We start from the raw sequence: 18805 nt of genomic DNA on the forward strand, positions 1-18805 counted from the left end.
ATGGTGATCGTTTATTATGAGAGCCAGAATCCTTAAGCAGGCATACAGGTTCACGAAATAGTAACACCTAACGTGACACAACTACATACACAGGGAGGGTAATACGACCTGTCGATAAGGATCAAGCTGGTGGTCACAGACGGTTCAGGGATCTCAGTTCAGCTGAGAGGGAGCTCCAAAGAGCCTCCTCCAGTCTGCATCCTTTATGCCTTTGTTGCTGCATGGTCTCAGTAGATGAGCCCTTGATTGGGTCTTATCTTTTACTCAAATGCGCCCTCTTTTCCTCTTCCCTCTTATTTTAACAATGAGGAACCGTAACTGCTATCTAATTAAACTAAGTGCTCAGTATCACAAGTTGGTTTTACTTTTAACTTTATGCGGGCGGGGTTCTCCTTTTACTTCCCCGCCTTAGGTTTTCTCTCTCAGTGGGTTCAAATGTGTTTCAGAGCCTGGGTCTTTAGGCCCTTGACATAAGTTTAGGCCTCAGAACTGCGAGAGGTGTGGCAGAGGCGGACTTATCAAGGATGACAGCGTCCGAACAGGCAAGAGCTACGGGGCCTTTGCTCCACCCTGTCCCCTGTTCCTGCACAGTCATTGCTCCCTTGTGTCCAGCTACATGAGGGCATGGGCATCACACTCCTAATCACACAGCTAAACAGAAGAATGTCTGAACAAGCAAAAAACCACTCTGGGGTGAGCTGTTATCAGCACTGCTTCCACTAGGCTATGCAGAGAAACAAGAAGTGGGTCCTGAGCTACAAAGGGTGACGATAGTATTAAGAGCTTGCAATGCAGAAGGGGTATTTATTCTGATGTTACTGAGAGCTTAAAACACAGAAGGGGTATTCAGTGTGAGTTAGTGGGTATGGTACAGCATGTGTGCAGAGGCAGAGAGAAACAGCAGAATAATTCATGTTTTAACATAGTCCTCTGGAAAAGGAACCCTTGACAGCTTTTGAAAATAGCTGCCAGACCACTTAGGGAAGAAAGGAGATCCACAGAAGACTTTCTGTAGGGCAAAAGGATGCACCAGTGGGAGATTTCAAAGTACTGCTTAGGGGAGAGGAAAGAAAAAGCCCAGAAATGCAAAACAGCAAACACTGACCTAGCAACATGGCAGGATCTATGTTCGATAAGGTGTAGGAAAGAATTGTTCTTACATCAGCAGGCATTCAGAGCATGCCACATAAAGAGATGGTAAAGTTGGTACGCTGGTATGCTTTACCACAGGAATATGCAGCATTGCTGTCACCAGCACTGTATAACTTCATCAAAATGTATTTTGAATGCTGCCATGAGAAAGGTGTGGAAAAAGTTACCTTTCATAGCACGCTATTTCTATTCACATTGAACACCCTGTCTCCTGAAAACACAGTTTTATAATGCACTTGTAGTCTTTTACACACAGATTTCTTTCATCAGAATACCTATCAGCTGCAGCATAATTAAGAATGTCACCATTACCCACCTTAATATATAGAGACCATACACAAGAATTGCTTGAAGCAGCAGTTAATGTTAGTAGTATTGATTTAAGCCAGTTGAGAGTTACAGGCAGACACACAAAAAAGCAGGGCTAATCTTGCACTAGTTATGGAAGAAAAACTTCTACCTCCCACGTGATTTGTCTGGAGGAAAAAGGGAAACCAAAAGTCAGTTGTTCAAGTTTTTTAATTTTTTTTTTTTTTTTAAATGAAGTGTTGCTGAAAATCATTAGCAGAACAATGACAGCATTTTCTAGTTACAATTTAAAGTGGGTAAGATAAAGAAAATACAAATAATGGTATAAATAATATCAAGCAACAGCCTTTGCAGAAATTGCTTAAGGCAACGGCTATAACTGACATTACAAATTCTACTTATATATCTACATGTACAAATCTATACATTCCATAAATATAGCATTAGCTGAATTTTAGTCCACTGCTTCGCTATCTAGTATGGGATACCTCAGACTTTACTGTGGATTAGAAGCTTTGTTTTCTAATACAAATCCACAACATCATACAACAGTCATACAAGAAATTCAGTTATCGACATAACTTAAAGAAATTAATGCTCAGTGGCACTAACAGCAGGAAACTCACAAGCTGGCATTTTGCCTTCCTTACCTACAACAGGGATTTCTATATCATCCGACCCTCTGTCACTCACACTGTAACTCTTAAGCATAATGAGAAGGACTAGGGTTCTTATTTCAGCTTTCCCTCTGATTCCTCTACAGACTAGTCTCAGACATTTGGTCCTTATATTAAGAGTAATTTTATAGCTAATTATAGAGATTATAATTTCTTGGAACATAGCAAATGGAACTATGATGCCAAATCTTCTCCATCTCTTCATGGGATGCCGGGAAGAACTAGATTCATTACTGATGTAGATTAATCTTCACCCTAAAATGTAAAAGGGAAAAAAAGGAAAAACAAGTCAGTCACAGGCACTCTCCCAAAGCTAGTAATGGTTTCAGCTGTCAAGAAAGGGAAAAGCTTTTTGAAATTTATCTAGTACATTAAAAAAAAACTACAACCAAACACCTCTGATACAAGTTATAATAGTCTTTTGAAAAGCACTTAATAGAATACAGGTTCTTTGGCAAACCCTTATTATTATCAGATTATGAAAGCAGACCATGATTTTTTTTTTTTTTTTTAACACATGTAATTACAAAATGTTCTCAGTTGAGTGACAAGTCTATTAAATGTATCCACTTCATTTTTCAGGATTCTATGCCTCAAGCATATATATTTGGGATTAAAAAGACAAGACTCATTACATCTTTTTCTTATCAAGTTTTCACTACCTGGTAAATCCTTGGGTTAAATTCTCCAAAAAGATTAGTGCAACTGTACAGTGCTTACTCCATCAGAATCAGTTGAGTTCAATTTCACTACACCATACCATAACAGGGTCCTAGCATTGTTATAAACACCAAATCCTACAGACAGCATTTTTGAAAGGCTGTGGATAGTTTCCAAGAGGTACCCACCTTTACCTGGGCAAATGGTTCTAGCTGACCATTAGATTTCCATGGCAAGTGGGAAAATGAAGCATTTCCAGGCTTATTTCCTTCCTTCAATGTTTGTGAGAGAGAACCAGCTGCACACACTCACTGCAGAAGAAACGGGTGGAAGGCTGTACCCATCTTACACAAAGAGGGGATAAGACATCCTCCATTATTTAGGGTACTATATGAGACTCCTAGTCAGAGGACCTAGCTGTATCACTTCCAGGAGCCACCTTAATGGGGACAAAGACTGTAAGCATTAGAGTACCAAATGAGCATGAACCATAAACATTTGTTAGTTTTCAAGGGGAACTGCTAAACTTCAAACTCCAAAATAAAGGACTCCTGGAGATCTATCTAAAGCTAGAACATTTATATGATCTGCCACATGATGGAAGCCACAGAACTTTATCTGATTAATGATTGTTGCTGGGAATCCTACATTTTGCAATGAACTACAGCATCTAGAGCAGGTTGGAAGATTGCAGTTAAAGCCTCTGTGTCACACATATTTTGGCTTGCAGGGCAAACAAGGAAACAGTTTAAGATGATGTAGGCTGTAATATGCCTCCTGTCCCATCTGCATGAAGCACAAAAAACCTGTTAGAACATGGATGCCACTTTGTGCCACAGAGCTGGGCCCAGGCTTGCCAGACACAATCCTGTAATGCCAACTGCTGGCTAAGCCAGGAAGCAGGAGCCACTGTGATGAGGAACAGATGAAAACTGTTGGAATTTGCTCATCACAATGAGAAATTCCAACTCCCCATTTCCTCCATAAAGGAAAACTTAACTCCTGAGAAGTTTCTTGTTTGGTATCACAGAAAGTAAAACAAAGAAAGAGTGGAGGGAAGAGAGCAAGTGGGTATTTCTGGTGAGATCAGAACTGCGTTTGTCACAAAACCTAGTGCAGAGTGAAGCTGTTTTGGTCACGCATACTGTAAGTCCTCTGCATGTTTTCTACATCCCCAATTCAGAAAGACAGTTAAGTATACACATAACCTTTGAAATATATGTTTAATTACAATACATAGTTTACATTAGAATTAGACTTACACAGTCTAGTTTCAAACCAAAAATAATATATTACACTTCTGACATGATCATGTTACAAAATCCAACTGCAAGGTTCACAGAGTATAGTTCTGGACATCTGGCCTAGGTTTTTTCTGAGTTCTCTGGAGGGGAAAAAAGGATAGGCAAGCATTCAACATAGCCAAGAATCCCAAAACGTATGGGTTGGCTTTGTTGCTATCTTTCAGGACAAACTGCAGTTCAGAGCCTAACACACAGGGTGGGGAGGAACCCTGATATCCTCCCCATCTCTGCTTCAGTGTTACTTAACCTTTCATAATAGTTTTCCATATCTATGCAACATTTCTAGCAATTGCTAACTAAGTACATGTGTGGAGGGTCTAGAAAATAAATTTAAAACCATGCCTTAAGGATTAATATATGAGTGCTCAGAATGGAATTCTGAAAACTGTGCTGTACACTGCAATATGGCACTTTATTATTTTCAGTGCTTTTGACTAATCCTGAGTTGAGATAATGCTAAACAGACCCAATTAGTTCAATAAAAAGAAGGCAACATTCAGTCTAGCAAAGTCATTCATTATAATATTTATTCTATGAAACAAAGAAAACGTAAAATTAAAAAATGTTCCATGCATTTCATAAAATACAGAGAAAGACACTGTCACAAACAAAACAGAGAATAAGCAAGCAAAACCCCCACTGAAAATCCCGAGAGCTCCACTCTCCACATTGCATCATATAAACGCAAAAAGCATATACAGAAGAAAGAGCAGTCTGAGGAAAGCGGCAGGTTATCTGTCAGTATCTTGGATGAGTAAATCAGCCCACAAGACTTTTGCCACCACCTCTCTTACCATAAAACCAAACTGATGCAACTTGTTTTCCTTGCTACCAGTTCTTGGCATTGTCTTTGGCTGGGAAACCAGGATAGCACAGCAGAATTCATAATAAGTTGCAGGCTAGAAAGATACTAGGGCCCAAAGTGTAGGTAGATACAGAAAGATAGCAGGATACGATGGGTGGGAGGAGATGGCAGTTGGTCCACTGCTGGAAGCAAGGTGGAGGGACATGCTTTGACTATCTTACCAGGAGCATGGATGGTGGGAAACACATCCTGCAAAAGAAATATGGGCAGAAGCGGGGAATATATCTAGTACCTCTCTAAGAGTCCCAATAATATAAAAGACTTGCTGCATTATAAAAGGATGCTGAAAGCAACACCTTTATTTAGGCTACAAATTACATTACTATAAACCTTCTTAATGAAAGCTTTTGATCCAGTTCCTTCTCCTTGACTTACAGTACTCCATTTGGCTTTAGAAAGCTGTTATGAGATCCTCCTCTTGCCTTTTTTTCCCCCCCCCAGAACCTCTCAGACTCCCACAACAGCTACCAACCACATACCTACTGACCACAAAGACAGTCTAATTCTGGGCTCTGACACAAAAGCAGCCCCCATCTCTTATTGGGAATGCCCAAAAGCTGCCATAGCTGTATTTGGGGAGGGTGGTGTAGAGAAAGGAAGAACAAGGCTCTGCTTACACAAACGCCTATTACCCCCAAAACTCCACTCCATGCAGGCTTAGGAACACCACAATCAAAGAGTTTCATATAGGGAGGAGCAAAGAGAAGACAGCAGATTGGGATCCTTCCCCCTGCACCCAGGGATGCATCCACTTCTCTGACAAGAGCATTCTTCTGCTAGCTACCAAGCTATCTCTGCTGCAGTGCGGAAAGTTCTGCATTGGCCTCCTGTAAATGATGCACCATGGGGGAAGATTGTTACAGTTACAAATATGGTTTTCATGTTTTTTAAAAACATAAAGCTAGGAATTCATATTTTTCAAAAATTTACAGTAAATTATAATTTAACCTGTAGCATGAAATATTTCAAAATTAGAAGATGGGAGATACAGAATTGCCCATGCTACACCTTAACTCTGTTCCTTTGCGTGTACGTATCAGGAATATGACTTTACATCACATGATCTTTTCACCTTTCAATCCCCAGAAGAACCTTATTTCATTCCCTGGACAAGCACAAATGAGGCGGAAAGAAGACTCCATAGGAAATCCCAAGTCCAGCATTTCTCACTTTTGTGTGCTTGCAGCTAGAATAATGTTTTCTTGATGGAGTTTTAAAAATTCAATTATGTTTTATGTGCTCCATTTACTTTGCATTAGGAAAACAGAAAATGCTATAAAAGATTAAGGTCTCAGGTCTTCACAGGTCTCCACAGGCCTTGGTAAAACACAAAGATTGAGTCTTCTTTTAAAACAACCGCCCAGCTTCCTAGCTAGTGTAATTTGTGTTGTCCATGTAAACATTACACAGAGTCTTTGTACCACCCACTAAGCTCTTTGCTTCAATCAACTATTTGTGCCCAAAAGCACATCCTTATGTTTCTTCCTACACCACAGCCATCCTCCTACACCACAAAAGATGTAACAAAATAGAAATTAATCATAGGCTGGATACTCACAGGGATTGCTGCTGTTTGCGTCTGTCTTCCCAGCCTTGGCAAGTTTGCTTGAGTTCTGCTGTGCTTTGCCCTGCTCCTCTCCAGTTAGCAGGGCTTTTATTTCAGAGGGGATTTTCCCTTGGTCCATCGCCATGCACCACTGCTTGTACTGAAATATGCAAACACATTAGGCATTAGCAAACTGCCAGGTTCACATTAGCAAACAAAACAGAGCTGTAATCTTTCCCTTCCGGTATATTCATTTAAGGTTTGAATTTACTGGGCTGAAGCCTCTTACAAAACTGCAGAGCACTAATGAGCTAAGCACGTGTCCATGGTTGCATACCTGGCCTCAGTAAATCCTGTTTCAGTCAATAAACTGCTACTCAGTGGCAGTACTAGACACAATACTGTAATTATTAAACAACATGGAACACTTTGTGCATTTTCTCACTGCTGGCATGCCAGAATACCGTTCCAGTTCATGGCCTATTAAAAACAAATATTTCACATGACTCTGGGGCTGATTGACTATTAAGAGGTCCTTTCTGATTGTGCAAGGCACGGTTACGGCACATGTGCCTTATTCCTAGTTCCCTCATTTTAAATTCTTCATTGGCAAACCCTGAAGCACACCAAAAAACCTGTGGTCAGTTGGCTGACTTTCCACCCAATCCTAACCCTGTTCACTTGTGGTGAGTAGCTCTGCCTATTCAAACAAACTTAATGCAAGGTCAGGACAATATCCTCAGCTCCAGTGAAATTTCAATGGCATCTCAAGATCACCGAGGAGCTGAGAAATGAAGCATTCTCTTTGGTTAATGCAGCTTCTTTGGTCAAGGCACCCATTTATACATGCTGTGCAACCATCTACACAGAGAGTATCCTGCAAGAATCAACCTCCCCCACAGAGACAAAGGTCTGTGGGAAGCAATGACACACTGGGGATGTATGTCCCCCTTCATATTTTAACACACCTTTTTCCACCCTCTACCTCTGTCAGAGGTTTTCCAAAACAAACATTTCATATACAACAGACTCATAAGCAATGGCACTTTCTTTGCTTGCTTCCAGTTCAAAACCAGCAGATAACTTGCAGCATGGGGTTCACGTTCAACACACAAAGTAGGCAAACAGCTGAGTGCATCTGTTACTGATGTTCTGATACCTTATGGCTAGCCAAATCCCACTCTCAGTCACAGTGATTTCAAGAACAAAAGTCCACGAGGGCAGGTCCGAATAATACTGAGGGTTAGGTTAAGTGATAGTTTCTCACCATTTCAAGCTCTTCTCTAAGAGCGCAGATGGCTCGCTCTCTGCTTGAAACCAGCTCTTCCAGGTACTGGTACCTCAGCTTCTTCCTGGCTCTGCACTCTCTTGCACTCTGACGACTTCTTTCAAGCTTTGCCTTCAAGTCTATTTTGGCTGGTTTACGACCTCGCTTGCCTGGTTTCTTTACCTTGCCTCCGACCACCTGGAAAGGAAGGTTACATTAAAGATCCTGCTCTGCAGAGGGAATACTGGAGCCATGTCATTGTGCCTACTAGGCGTCTCAAGTAGGAAATTTTGCATGTACTTTCACTGATTCTGAGCAACAGAGGAAAGATGTAGCTTGTTTAGGGGGCTGATGTATGAAGTTTTCAGTGACAGCATCAAAAACAAAAGGGAGGGATATGACTTCATATTGAAGTCAGTGCTTAAGCAGTCCTATTGCAAGTGCTACTAATCTGATTTGAAGGAACAGCATCACAGAGCAGTTGAGATTGGCAGGGATCTCTGGAGGTCATCTGGTCCAATCCCCCCTGCTCAAACAGGGCCACCTAGAGCCGGTTGCCCAGGACCGTGTCCAGAGGGCTTTTGAATATTTCCAAGAAAGGAAACTTCACCACCCCTCTGGGCAACCGGTGCCAGTGCTCAGTCACCCTCATGGTAAAAAAAAAAAAAAAAAAAAATTCCCTGATATTCAGAGGGACCCTCCTGTGTTTCAGTTTGTGCCCATTGCCTCTGGTCCTGGCACTGGGTACCACTGAAGAAAGCCGGGCCCTGTCCTCTTTACACCCTCCCCTGCAGGTATTTGTACACACTGATGAGGTCCCCTGAGCCTTCTCTTCTCCAGGCTAGATGGTCCCAGCCCTCTCAGCCTTTCCTCACAGGAGAGGTGCTCCTTCATCATCTTAGTGGCCCGTTGCTGGACTCTCTCCAGTAGCTCCATTTCTCTCTTGTACTGGGGAGCCCAGAACTGGACACACTACTCCAGATATCTGTGAGGATACCCGGGATACCTAGGAGACAGAGACGATCAGTCAAATTTGTAGTAAAACCATTTTATTATTACCAACAACTCCTGCTCTAATAGTGTTTCTAGAGTTGGCAAGTATTATGGAGTTTAAGACTTTAATTTGGAAGAAAAAAAGTATTTATTTAAATCAACATAATTCAAAACTTAGTTTTGCTGCAGTAAAATGACCATAGTTTCAGCCTACTCGAAAGATTAAATTTGTCAGAATTACTCACTAGCCATCTGAGCTTCCTCGGTCCCGACTTCTTTCAAAGGAATCTTCTGAGGATTTTTACTGAACAGGGACCTCAGTTACACTGAGTCCTACCTCTGCTGCCTCTATTCCAGTTGTACCTAACCACTCTAGCCATGTTTACCTTCGAAACAATACTACACAGCCTGGAAAATTGTCTTCTCACACTTCCTCATGCAACCTATGCCAATGTTCAACTCTCCCAGCACCTAATTTAGATCCCCCTTCCAGAACTGTAGCCCCTCTAGTTTCTTATTCTATAGACTGCAGGTTTTGCAATCATTTTCCCCTCTTCTTTGTGGCTCCTTTTCTACAGGTCAGAAAGCTTCTCTTGCTACAAATAAAAAATGTTTACTCTACACTTCCGCACCCAAATATTTTACTCTTAACATGAGAGCATGGCACATGAAAGTCTTAAATATGGTCTGAAATTCAGTACACTGACCATCAGGTAGTATCGCCCTGTAAGCATTACGTCAGCCACACACCCCACCTCCCCTCTGAAGGGAGAATTTCTCTTTATTTGCATTCTGACCACACTGTTTGAATGGACGGGGTGTGGAGAAACACACCTAACACACGCCTACATACAAGAATTTCACTAATGGCTTAGTGTTTCACCAGACTGTGTATAGATGGTACTTTTTCTAATAGGCAGTGTTCAAAATATCAGAGTTCATAATAAAAAAAGGCACTTTTTTACTGTGTGATGCTACAAAATAAGTCAGCTTTGACATTCAAAGAAGTGACTTGTTCTACAAACTTAGCAGGCTGCAACAAAAACAATAACATAGTGAACTGACGTGCTAGAATGAAGGAAAAAAAAGGATTATACAATTGAGCCTATTCTTTCTTTGGCAAGTGAATCAACAATCACATGCCAACATAATCCTACCCTCTCTATATTGCCTCTCCTAATTTATTCAGGTGTAGCTGCCTACCATAAGCAAACGGAGGAACAGAAAGTACTTAATGGACATCTAGTGATAATGAAACAAACATAATACATTCAGAAAAGCAAAGAAAAAAAAATCAAATCAATCTCTTTTACATTTGAACTGCTGAATACAGTTTGAATAATTCATTCACTCTACCAAGGTGCTCTCCTTAAGATCTTCTAGTTCAGATACTATATTCACCGAAATAGTATAAAACTAACCAGCCATGGCCAAGGGGGAAAGAAGCTCCAAAGAAAGGAAAGTGACTGTCCTCTTTCGGGCATGACAAGCGCAGCTCTGTCCTCCCATGGAACCACACTCATATTTCTGCCTGGTGTGATTTATACTCCTAGCTCAGCAGGAGTTAGACATACACAGTCTTCCCAGGAGGGGCGGTAGGCACTCACAATTTGCTATCTATTATTACTCGTACTTGAAAGATTTCTGGATATTACATTATACACTACAGCCAAAGTACTTCAGTTCTCAAAGACTTTTAGTGCCTGAGGTTTTTCTGTGCCAATGCAAGGTAGTTTAAAGTAAATCTTTGAATTCAAGAGCTAGATAAGGTCTTGTAGAGACATACACTCCAGCTCTCTTAAAAAAAAAAAAAACACAACACACCTTTGCCACTCTTTTGAGCTCTGACCCTCTAGAAGAGTGGGCTAGCACTCGAGGTTGGAGTCCCAGCACACCACATACTGCTGTATGAACAAAATAATAACTGGAGTCTTAGTCCTGTGCATGTCACAGCCATGCCCTTTCACCAGAACATCAGGCAGGTGAATAGTTGCTACCACGCTGCTTCTCACAATCAGCAAGTTAAAGCTACTTGGAAATAGCACCCAACTTTTCCACAGCCAGTGTCTTGGGCAGGCACCAGCACTGAAAAGCACTTGCAAGCAGCACAGCTTCACAGCAGTTAAATCCACCCAACATCACAATCTCATAAAATAATTTCTTTTTAAGGACCTGTTATTTTAAAGCATCTTGTGTATGCTTATATGTAGCTGATGCCTTTTTCAAGGGAGAGGTCATATCAACACAGAAAACATACAAAGGGCAAGGGAGAGTGGATAGTTACGCCAATAACATACCAAGTGAGCTCATACAAACTCTGAGTTTAAAGACATGTTTTTATGGACAGATTAGAGATGTGGACATAAAACAGTTAAAGGCACTTTGTAGTCTGCAAGGAAATTAGACACTGGTGTAGACTGCTTTGCACATTGCAACGGCATCCTGGATCCACCATTGTCAATTAACTGCTTTCCCTTTAGCTACTATAGAGAGCTTTCTACAGATAAGTGTACTAATTGCTCACTCTCCCCCAAGATCTTTGACCACTGCAGCAGCCCCACACAAGCTCTCTTATGGCAGGAAAAAGGCTTGTACCTCTTGGGTCATTGCTTGCCAATGCTCTAACCACCAGGACTATGGAAATAATGAAAAGCTTCCTTCCCTTTTAACTCTGACTTGTAAGCAGCAAGACCCTAATAATCTGCCTTCACACCATCCCGAAAGACCCATACTGTCTTCATGGATCCTGAACTGGAGTTCACCATACAATTAGGCATCACCCTGAACAGCTAGTTTGGTAAGTGATTTAATCAAACCCTGCATCCTTAACAGTTTTTCCTCACCAATATTTAGAAACTCCTGCTGTAACCTTAAGCAACCCAGCTGGGGAAAAAAAAGGCCTGATAAATCCTTTGCCACCATCCCACATTACCATCTCTCCCTGGCTTCTAGTCATGTTTGCCTACTCAGTTGCTATGCTGATGTGACAGAAAGAAGACAAAGCAGAAGTGCTAGTTGATGTTGGACATGGCAGCAGACCAAGAAAAAACAAGCAAGCAAACATTTTTTATTCCCTTTGCATTCCTTGGGAGTTTATAAAGGGATGGGATCTATTAGCATTCAGCAGTAAGGATTTGTTTTTTTTCAGGAAGTCATATGTAATCAAGACCCAGAACAATATTAATCATAAAAATTAATGACATGCATTTGTCAGAAATCTGATCAAGCTCCTATTTCAGTTCACTTAGACTTCAGAAAATAGAAGAACACAACTCCCTCCCTTTTTAATACAGTACTTAGATCATGTTGTGGTTGAACCCAGCAGGCAGCTGAACACCACACAGCCATTCGCTCACTCCTCCCCCCACAGTGGGATGGGGGCAAGAATCGGGGAAAAAAAAGTAAAATTTGTGGGTTGAGATAAAGACAGTTTAATAGGACAGAAAAGGAAGGGAAAATAGTTATAATGATAAAAGAATATACAAAATAAGTGAGGCACAATGCAATTGCTCACCACCTGCCGACCGATGCCCAGCCAGTCCCTGAGCAGCGGTCACCACCCGCCGGCCAACTCCCCCCAGTTTATGTACTGAGCATGACGTCACATGGTATGGAATGTCCCTTTGGCCAGTTTGGGTCAGCTGTCCTGGCTGTGCCCCCTCCCAGCTTCTCGCTGGCAGGGCTTGAGAAGCTGAAGAGTCCTTGACTAGTGCAAGCACTGCGTAGCAACAACTAAAACATCGGTGTGTTATCAACATTATTCTCATCCTAAATCCCAAACACAGCACTGTACCAGCTACTAGGAAGAAAATTAACTCTATCCCAGCTGAAACCAGGACAGATCATAACACCATGCTTGCCTGGCATCATTGTTCAGGTAGAAAATTACTTCACCTGGAATTGGAAATAGCTGCAATTACTTGCCCTGATATAGAAAAAGCCCTCAGATTTCTGGATTTTTTTATTAGAGGGATTGAGCAGATCTCTACAGAAGCACTGCCAGATTGCGTGATGGAGAGGTCCTCCTTTGGAAGGAGATACAAACATAATATGGCCACCAGCATTCACACCCCCAAAGGAACTGAGCCACTCGGACAGAAAATTGTGATAAAGCTGGCCTCACCGTGACATCTGCAGGTTTTGAATAATTTGGCAGATTAAAACAACACTATCTGAAGCACTGTTCAGCACTACTGATGACATTGACCAATTCGGCATCTTCCAGCAGCTCTCAGTTCAGATAAACAAGTAGCTTTTAAGTGCTCCATCAACCAGTACTTTGGATCCAGCTCAAGGAATCATCTTAAGCAGACTCTTGGTTGCATTAGTGGCTGAAGGTACAGGTCTGCAGAGTTTAACTTAGCATGGAGCTGATGATCATCTACAGAATTTATATAAAACTATAAAAATGATTAGCAAGAAATAAAACCTAAGCACTACATTCATTACAGTAGAGGGGGGAGGAATCTATTCACGCTCGCAAATATTTTCTCAAAATCAGTAATAAAATTAAGTTAGTCACAAGTCTAATAAAGATGAAGTTATCTGATCTGCCAAGTCACAGCATACCATTCACAGTAGCAGTATATAACTCAGCTACAAAATATGCTGGTTATTCTTCCATTGCATGACATTTTATATGCTTTACACAGATTATTTAGTTAACTTTCACTGGCAGACAAAATGCATCCGATAATGATCCAAAAATGTAAGATATTATTTTGTGAGCAAATACTTGAAGTCTTAAGCAGATATGTCAATAGAAATTAATCCTAAAAATCTAATCATACGAAGTGATTAATGTACTAAGGTGGTAATCTTTAGCACAGAAGTGTAAAGACAACTATCTTTGCTGAAATGTCCATCTTTTGAAAAGCGTAAGCTAGGAGTAAAGATAAGTTCTCACAAAGTGTTACACAGGTGTCCACAAGTCAAGATGGGTAATCATTAAGGTTCAGGGTAGGAATCGCTACTTAGACTCTGCAGCAATCAGCCAGATGCCATCTTACTGCTCAACAGATAAGAGTCCTCCTCTTCCCCCAGGAAGGACTTACAGCCTCACGCGTGGAAGCACGTCCACCAACACACCATACGCATTCCCCCAGTTTACACTAACAGAACCCTGGCACTTCTTTAAACCTCTCTCTATTGGAGCTTGAAACAGGGAACAAGGATGGTCAGCTAACACTATACTACATATATCCTCCTAGCCCACTGCAAACATGAAATAAAACTGTTCTACGGGGTTTAAGCTCATCCATTTTACTTACCCATTGCAAATGTGAGAAAATGGACACGTCATCCGAGCAATGCTGAGCAGCGACTTGTTAAAACATTTGACAATTTGAAATTGCCCATCTCAAATTATAGTCAAAGCTATTCAGGTTTTATATTTCCAAGCAAGCAGCAATGAGAACACTTTATGTTTGGACACGATCCTGGATGGAAGAAGTCTCCAGCACTTTGCAAACCTGTGTGCCCCGAAAAAGTCCTGAAGGATGAAAACAGAGTAACCCACCTCATTAACAACTGAGGTTATTATGAAAACAGATCTTGTGCTTTGCTCTCTGCACTAGCTCTCAGTCCCTGCTGTGGCATTCAAAGCATTCCTCAGAGTCGATTCCAGGATCACCTGGGAGAACGCCCCTCTCTTTGTGATTCCGGTCACCCACAACAGCGAGGGTCACTGGCAGTGATGTGCTAAAGGACAGCTCATGAATGAAGACCCATAAAGCCCTCTATTTTAAGCACAAGAGTTCACATCTGACTTGCTCCCACACTCCCTCCAAGGGCCGTCTGCATCCCCGTAATTATGACTTAGAGCAAAATTCCCCCCGGGATCACACACGACCGGGTATTTGATGTTTCAAAGCTAGGCAGTGGGGAAAGCGGCGCAAGTCCTCATGCGCAGCATTTTGCTGTGGCCTTCCGCTGCCTTACCGCCAAGTGCTCCCCCAAAATGGAAGGCTGTATGAACACCAGAGCAAGACATCAATAGATGCTCGATCCGTAAATATAAATGTCCCATACAAACAGTTTATCTGAGGGCTTGCTTTCTCAAACTCAGTTAACACCTGAAAACACTCTGACCGTACCTATTTAAAAGCTTTCCTTTCACTTCACACATTGCAAGTTTGTGGAAGTTTAGAAGTAGTCAGACCTCAAGGCCAACGTCCTCGCCCAAGGCCCTGGGACCAGCCTGATGGAGAGCAAACAATCTGAGCTGGAGACCCGGCTTCCAACAGCCACAGCCTCTTTTACAGGTATAAAGGAATTTGCTTCTTCATTTAAAGGATGCAGCAATTTATTTACAAGCAAAAGAAAGCCAACAACCAAGAACCAGTCTGTTCAAAGTTGAGAAACTAACCCGGAATTAACACAAGTGCAAGAGATTGAGATCTACTCTTTTAAAAATCTCAAGAGTGGACTGTTTTATTATCATCAGAACAGGATAACAAAAGGTTTTCCTAAGCCTGCTTTTTTACCTTCTTTTGTATATCCAACACATACAAGTAGCTGCCTTGAACTAGCAAGGCATTTTAAAAAGCTGTTGGGTGCATTTCACTAATTTTCACTCCCATTCAAAAAAAGTAATCAGTTACTGCATTCCACTTCTAAGATTAAGAATGATGCACTATACTTTTTTTTTTAAATCCCACTTCAAATTTAAAAATACCATTTTAAATATAATATTTGTCTCCAAAATGCACTTTTTCTTAAAACTCAATCTACTCATTCATGTTTTGGCTCAGTTAAGCGTATTTCTGAAGGAAAATACATTTCATCTACACTTTTTGAAAACTAAAGCTATCTTTTCCTTACAGGACAAGAATATTTGTAATAAAAGTGGGCAACCCCGAACTTTGTTGTTGGTTTGGGTTTTGTTTACTTGGTTTTAATTTCACTGGAATAACAAAAAACTTATCTAATGTGAAGAGGTTTTTATATTTCTCATTTCTACCCATAATCTGAGAAGTTAATTACTCACGTAAGTATTGCCAGTGTACCCTATAAAAACTTCTATAATTAATACAAAAGATTGCAGTTAGCTATGTAGAACTGTATTTTAACAGTTACCAACAAGAGTTATTTATCAACTAACACAAATGTGAAAAATAATTCTTACCTTAACACAACCCCCCTGCTTCCCAATATATGTAGGAAGTTATATGTAGTCTTGTAAACTAACCAAGTAATTTCACCTATAAAGGCCGAAATCACAGTGACAGAATTTCTCATTTTTCCTGTGTCTAAATACTTCAGAGAGACATAAGTGTTATTTTGACAGAGATTAATTGCCAAGGAACAGCTGCATCACTAAGCTCTTTCCCAAATACACAACCAATAGCTCAAACCACAGGAAGAAGTGAGACCAGTACTGAACAAGCCCTAGTTTCAGAGCAGCTCTATAGGAGAAAGAGGAGAAGGTCGTATTTTGGTTTCGGTTGGGGTTTTTTGTGTGTATAATTTAAGAACATCCTTTAAAACTGGAACATGAAAGTTTTCTAGATCTGGCGTTCGGATATTCTACCTCTCCCTTTATTTCTTACTATTTTCTTCCCATTTTGAGGAATATGTTAAGATGAACCATTTTTCGATTGCTCTCTTAAACCGGGTACAGCTAAATTATAGTGCACTAAGAATTAGGGAAAACATTACAGCCTCCAAGCCCAATTCTAAATTCTTTATGTCGTGTAGATGAAGGAAAAGGCTGAATTTGGGTGGATGCAGCTATAGAACGGTTACTTCACTACTAACATAATTTAGTTATCTCAGTTTTTACAGGGAAATTCCTTTCACAGTCACACGCGTTCTATTCACAGATAAGACTCTTCGACCACACAGGCCAACCCTCTCAATAAGGAGGAAAACACGACTCAGTGGAACTTTTAGAAGACTTCAGGGAGACACTGGCTCAAGCTGTAAGACCGCACTGGCTATAAAATGAAGTATAAATAGTGCTTGCCTCATCCTGACACAGCAACATGCAACAGGAAGAGCCCTCCCAAGAGAAATGGGATCTCGAATGGAGCCACCAAACCCTTAGGGCAACCTGCAGCCTCATGAACTTGTTCTGAAAGGAACCACAGCCCTTCAAAACAACTACAGTGAAGCTTTTCAGAGTAGCAGGCACTCACTGACAAGTATCAGCTATTTTCAGTAGAAGACATGAGGATCTGCTATCACCCGAAGTTATTACCTAACGAAAAACCTGCTGAGGTAACAAAGACTTTCAAAGTTTTCCTTAGGTACAGCCACACCCAGTAGTTCTGGGCAGGACCCTTTTCAATGCCACTGTCCTCGCAGGTATCTCAGTGGCAAGTATTAAATAAAAACATCATACTAGGAAACTGTACTTGAGGCTGAATATAGGAAGAGTAAATATTCCACTCTGCTTTTTTTTTTTTTCCGCTCAACATCAATTTCTAAGGAAAAAAAGAGCAAAGACCTGTCTTACTGACTTGATGAAAAGATTTAGTTTATTTTGTAAATGCATCTGAAAATGTTTCAGAAAAAAGCAGATTATCAGGACTTCACAAAACACAACAACAGATCAAAAATTATTTTTTAAATGAAAAATCTGGAAGTTATCTGTTACAAATAAGTTAATTCTGATACAGGAGAAATGAAGTGCTCTTAACACTAAAAGAAATAAAAATCAGCTAATACTCGTGAGCTATATATGCCTCCAGAATTAAATCTTCTAGATCTTCTAAACTACTGCCCTGATTACATAAACTTTCACGCAGTTCTCACAGTTGTGAGCATTTTGTTGACATCAGTGATGCAGATTCCCCCCACCCTCCTTTGCAGCTTTCAGAGAAGGCCTCAATAAAACCAAATAGTATATATATGTTAATTTGGCAACTCATCATGAACCTCACCTATACTTACAATCCACTCTGTGGATCCTTTGTACTGCAAAATTATTGATCGCTTCTACATTTCTTAGACTTATTCCCTAAGAAATTACATCAAGTATTTTTTCCCCTTTGAATTAAGGCAGATCAGCACAGGCAGTGCGATTTTGTTTTAGTAAAATTCAAGTGGGAAGAAAACCAGGTGGCTTGAGAACAGACAAGGTACCGCAAGCCTGTGACTACCACATGACCAGTTTTAATACTCAAGCCAAGCTCAGAATTTATTATGAGTCAGAAGACAGCTGCCTCACAGCCTACCTCAAGTGTGGTTTCACCTGGCTGCCTCCTGGGGACTTAAGCCATCTCCAGCACAAAACCCAGAATAATACCATAACCACCACTCTAGTGAGCTGAAATACCCAAACTCAACTGGGAGTTTCAGTTGCGAAACGCTGCACTGAGTGGACACAGCAATTATTTTCTTAGTCCTCACACGGGCCCTGTAGATCCTGCTTTAGGGGGACCCCAGTGCAAGCAGGCGGAGGAGGCGTTCCTCGTGCATCTTCTGATGTTTCACTCTGCTTACATGGAAGACCTGTACCTTCAGGGATGCCACGGTGCTGTTCTCACAAGAAGACACAGGAAGAATCGAGGCACCAGCGCCCATTACAAGGCTGCAGCCCAAGCTCCTACCCCTAGTACCTTACCATCTGTCCACAGTTGCTATTTATCTAAGAGATTCAGGGTGCTATAGGAACGTGATCCACCACACCAGATCAGACCACTGGTCTGTACCCAGCCTTTGGCCCATGCCTGGAGCTTTAAGAAAAAGGCAGAAGCAGCATCCAAGCGCTGTGCTCCATTGCGGGCAGCAAACGAGGAGAGTAAAGGGGACAACCCCTCCTTCCTACCGGCAGCGACCAGGGGCCTTCAGGAGAAGATTACAGAGAAGTTTCCTTCAGAAGCCGTTAGCAGGAGCACTCACCTCACTCGCAGTTCCCTGTCTACTAACAGTTATGAGGCTTTGTGGGAGTTCACATCACACACTTGCACACCGCTTGGAGCTTGAACCCGTCGGGCTCGGGCGCAGGAGGGCTACCCCGGCTCCCGGAACCAACGCACCGCCTCACCGGCTGCCCTCGGCTCCAAACTGGCCCGGGCCCCGGGCCCC

General features: G+C 41.5%; 1 protein-coding gene across 1 annotated transcript; it reads right to left on the reverse strand.

The window, feature by feature from the left end:
* Nucleotides 1–1692: 1692 nt before the first annotated feature.
* CREBL2 (cAMP responsive element binding protein-like 2) lies at nucleotides 1693–9507 on the reverse strand. The gene is made up of 4 exons (XM_009321022.1): nucleotides 9481–9507; nucleotides 7781–7978; nucleotides 6526–6673; nucleotides 1693–2393 (listed from the first exon to the last, which is right to left on the reverse strand). The coding sequence occupies exons 1-4, from the start codon at nucleotides 9505–9507 to the stop codon at nucleotides 2389–2391; spliced, it is 378 nt and encodes a 125-aa protein (XP_009319297.1). The 3' UTR covers nucleotides 1693–2388.
* Between the last annotated feature and the right edge of the window lie 9298 nt (nucleotides 9508–18805).

This window comes from Pygoscelis adeliae, unplaced genomic scaffold (genome assembly GCF_000699105.1).
Source record: "Pygoscelis adeliae isolate BGI_AS28 unplaced genomic scaffold, ASM69910v1 Scaffold443, whole genome shotgun sequence".
NCBI classification, from domain to species: Eukaryota; Metazoa; Chordata; class Aves; order Sphenisciformes; family Spheniscidae; genus Pygoscelis; species Pygoscelis adeliae.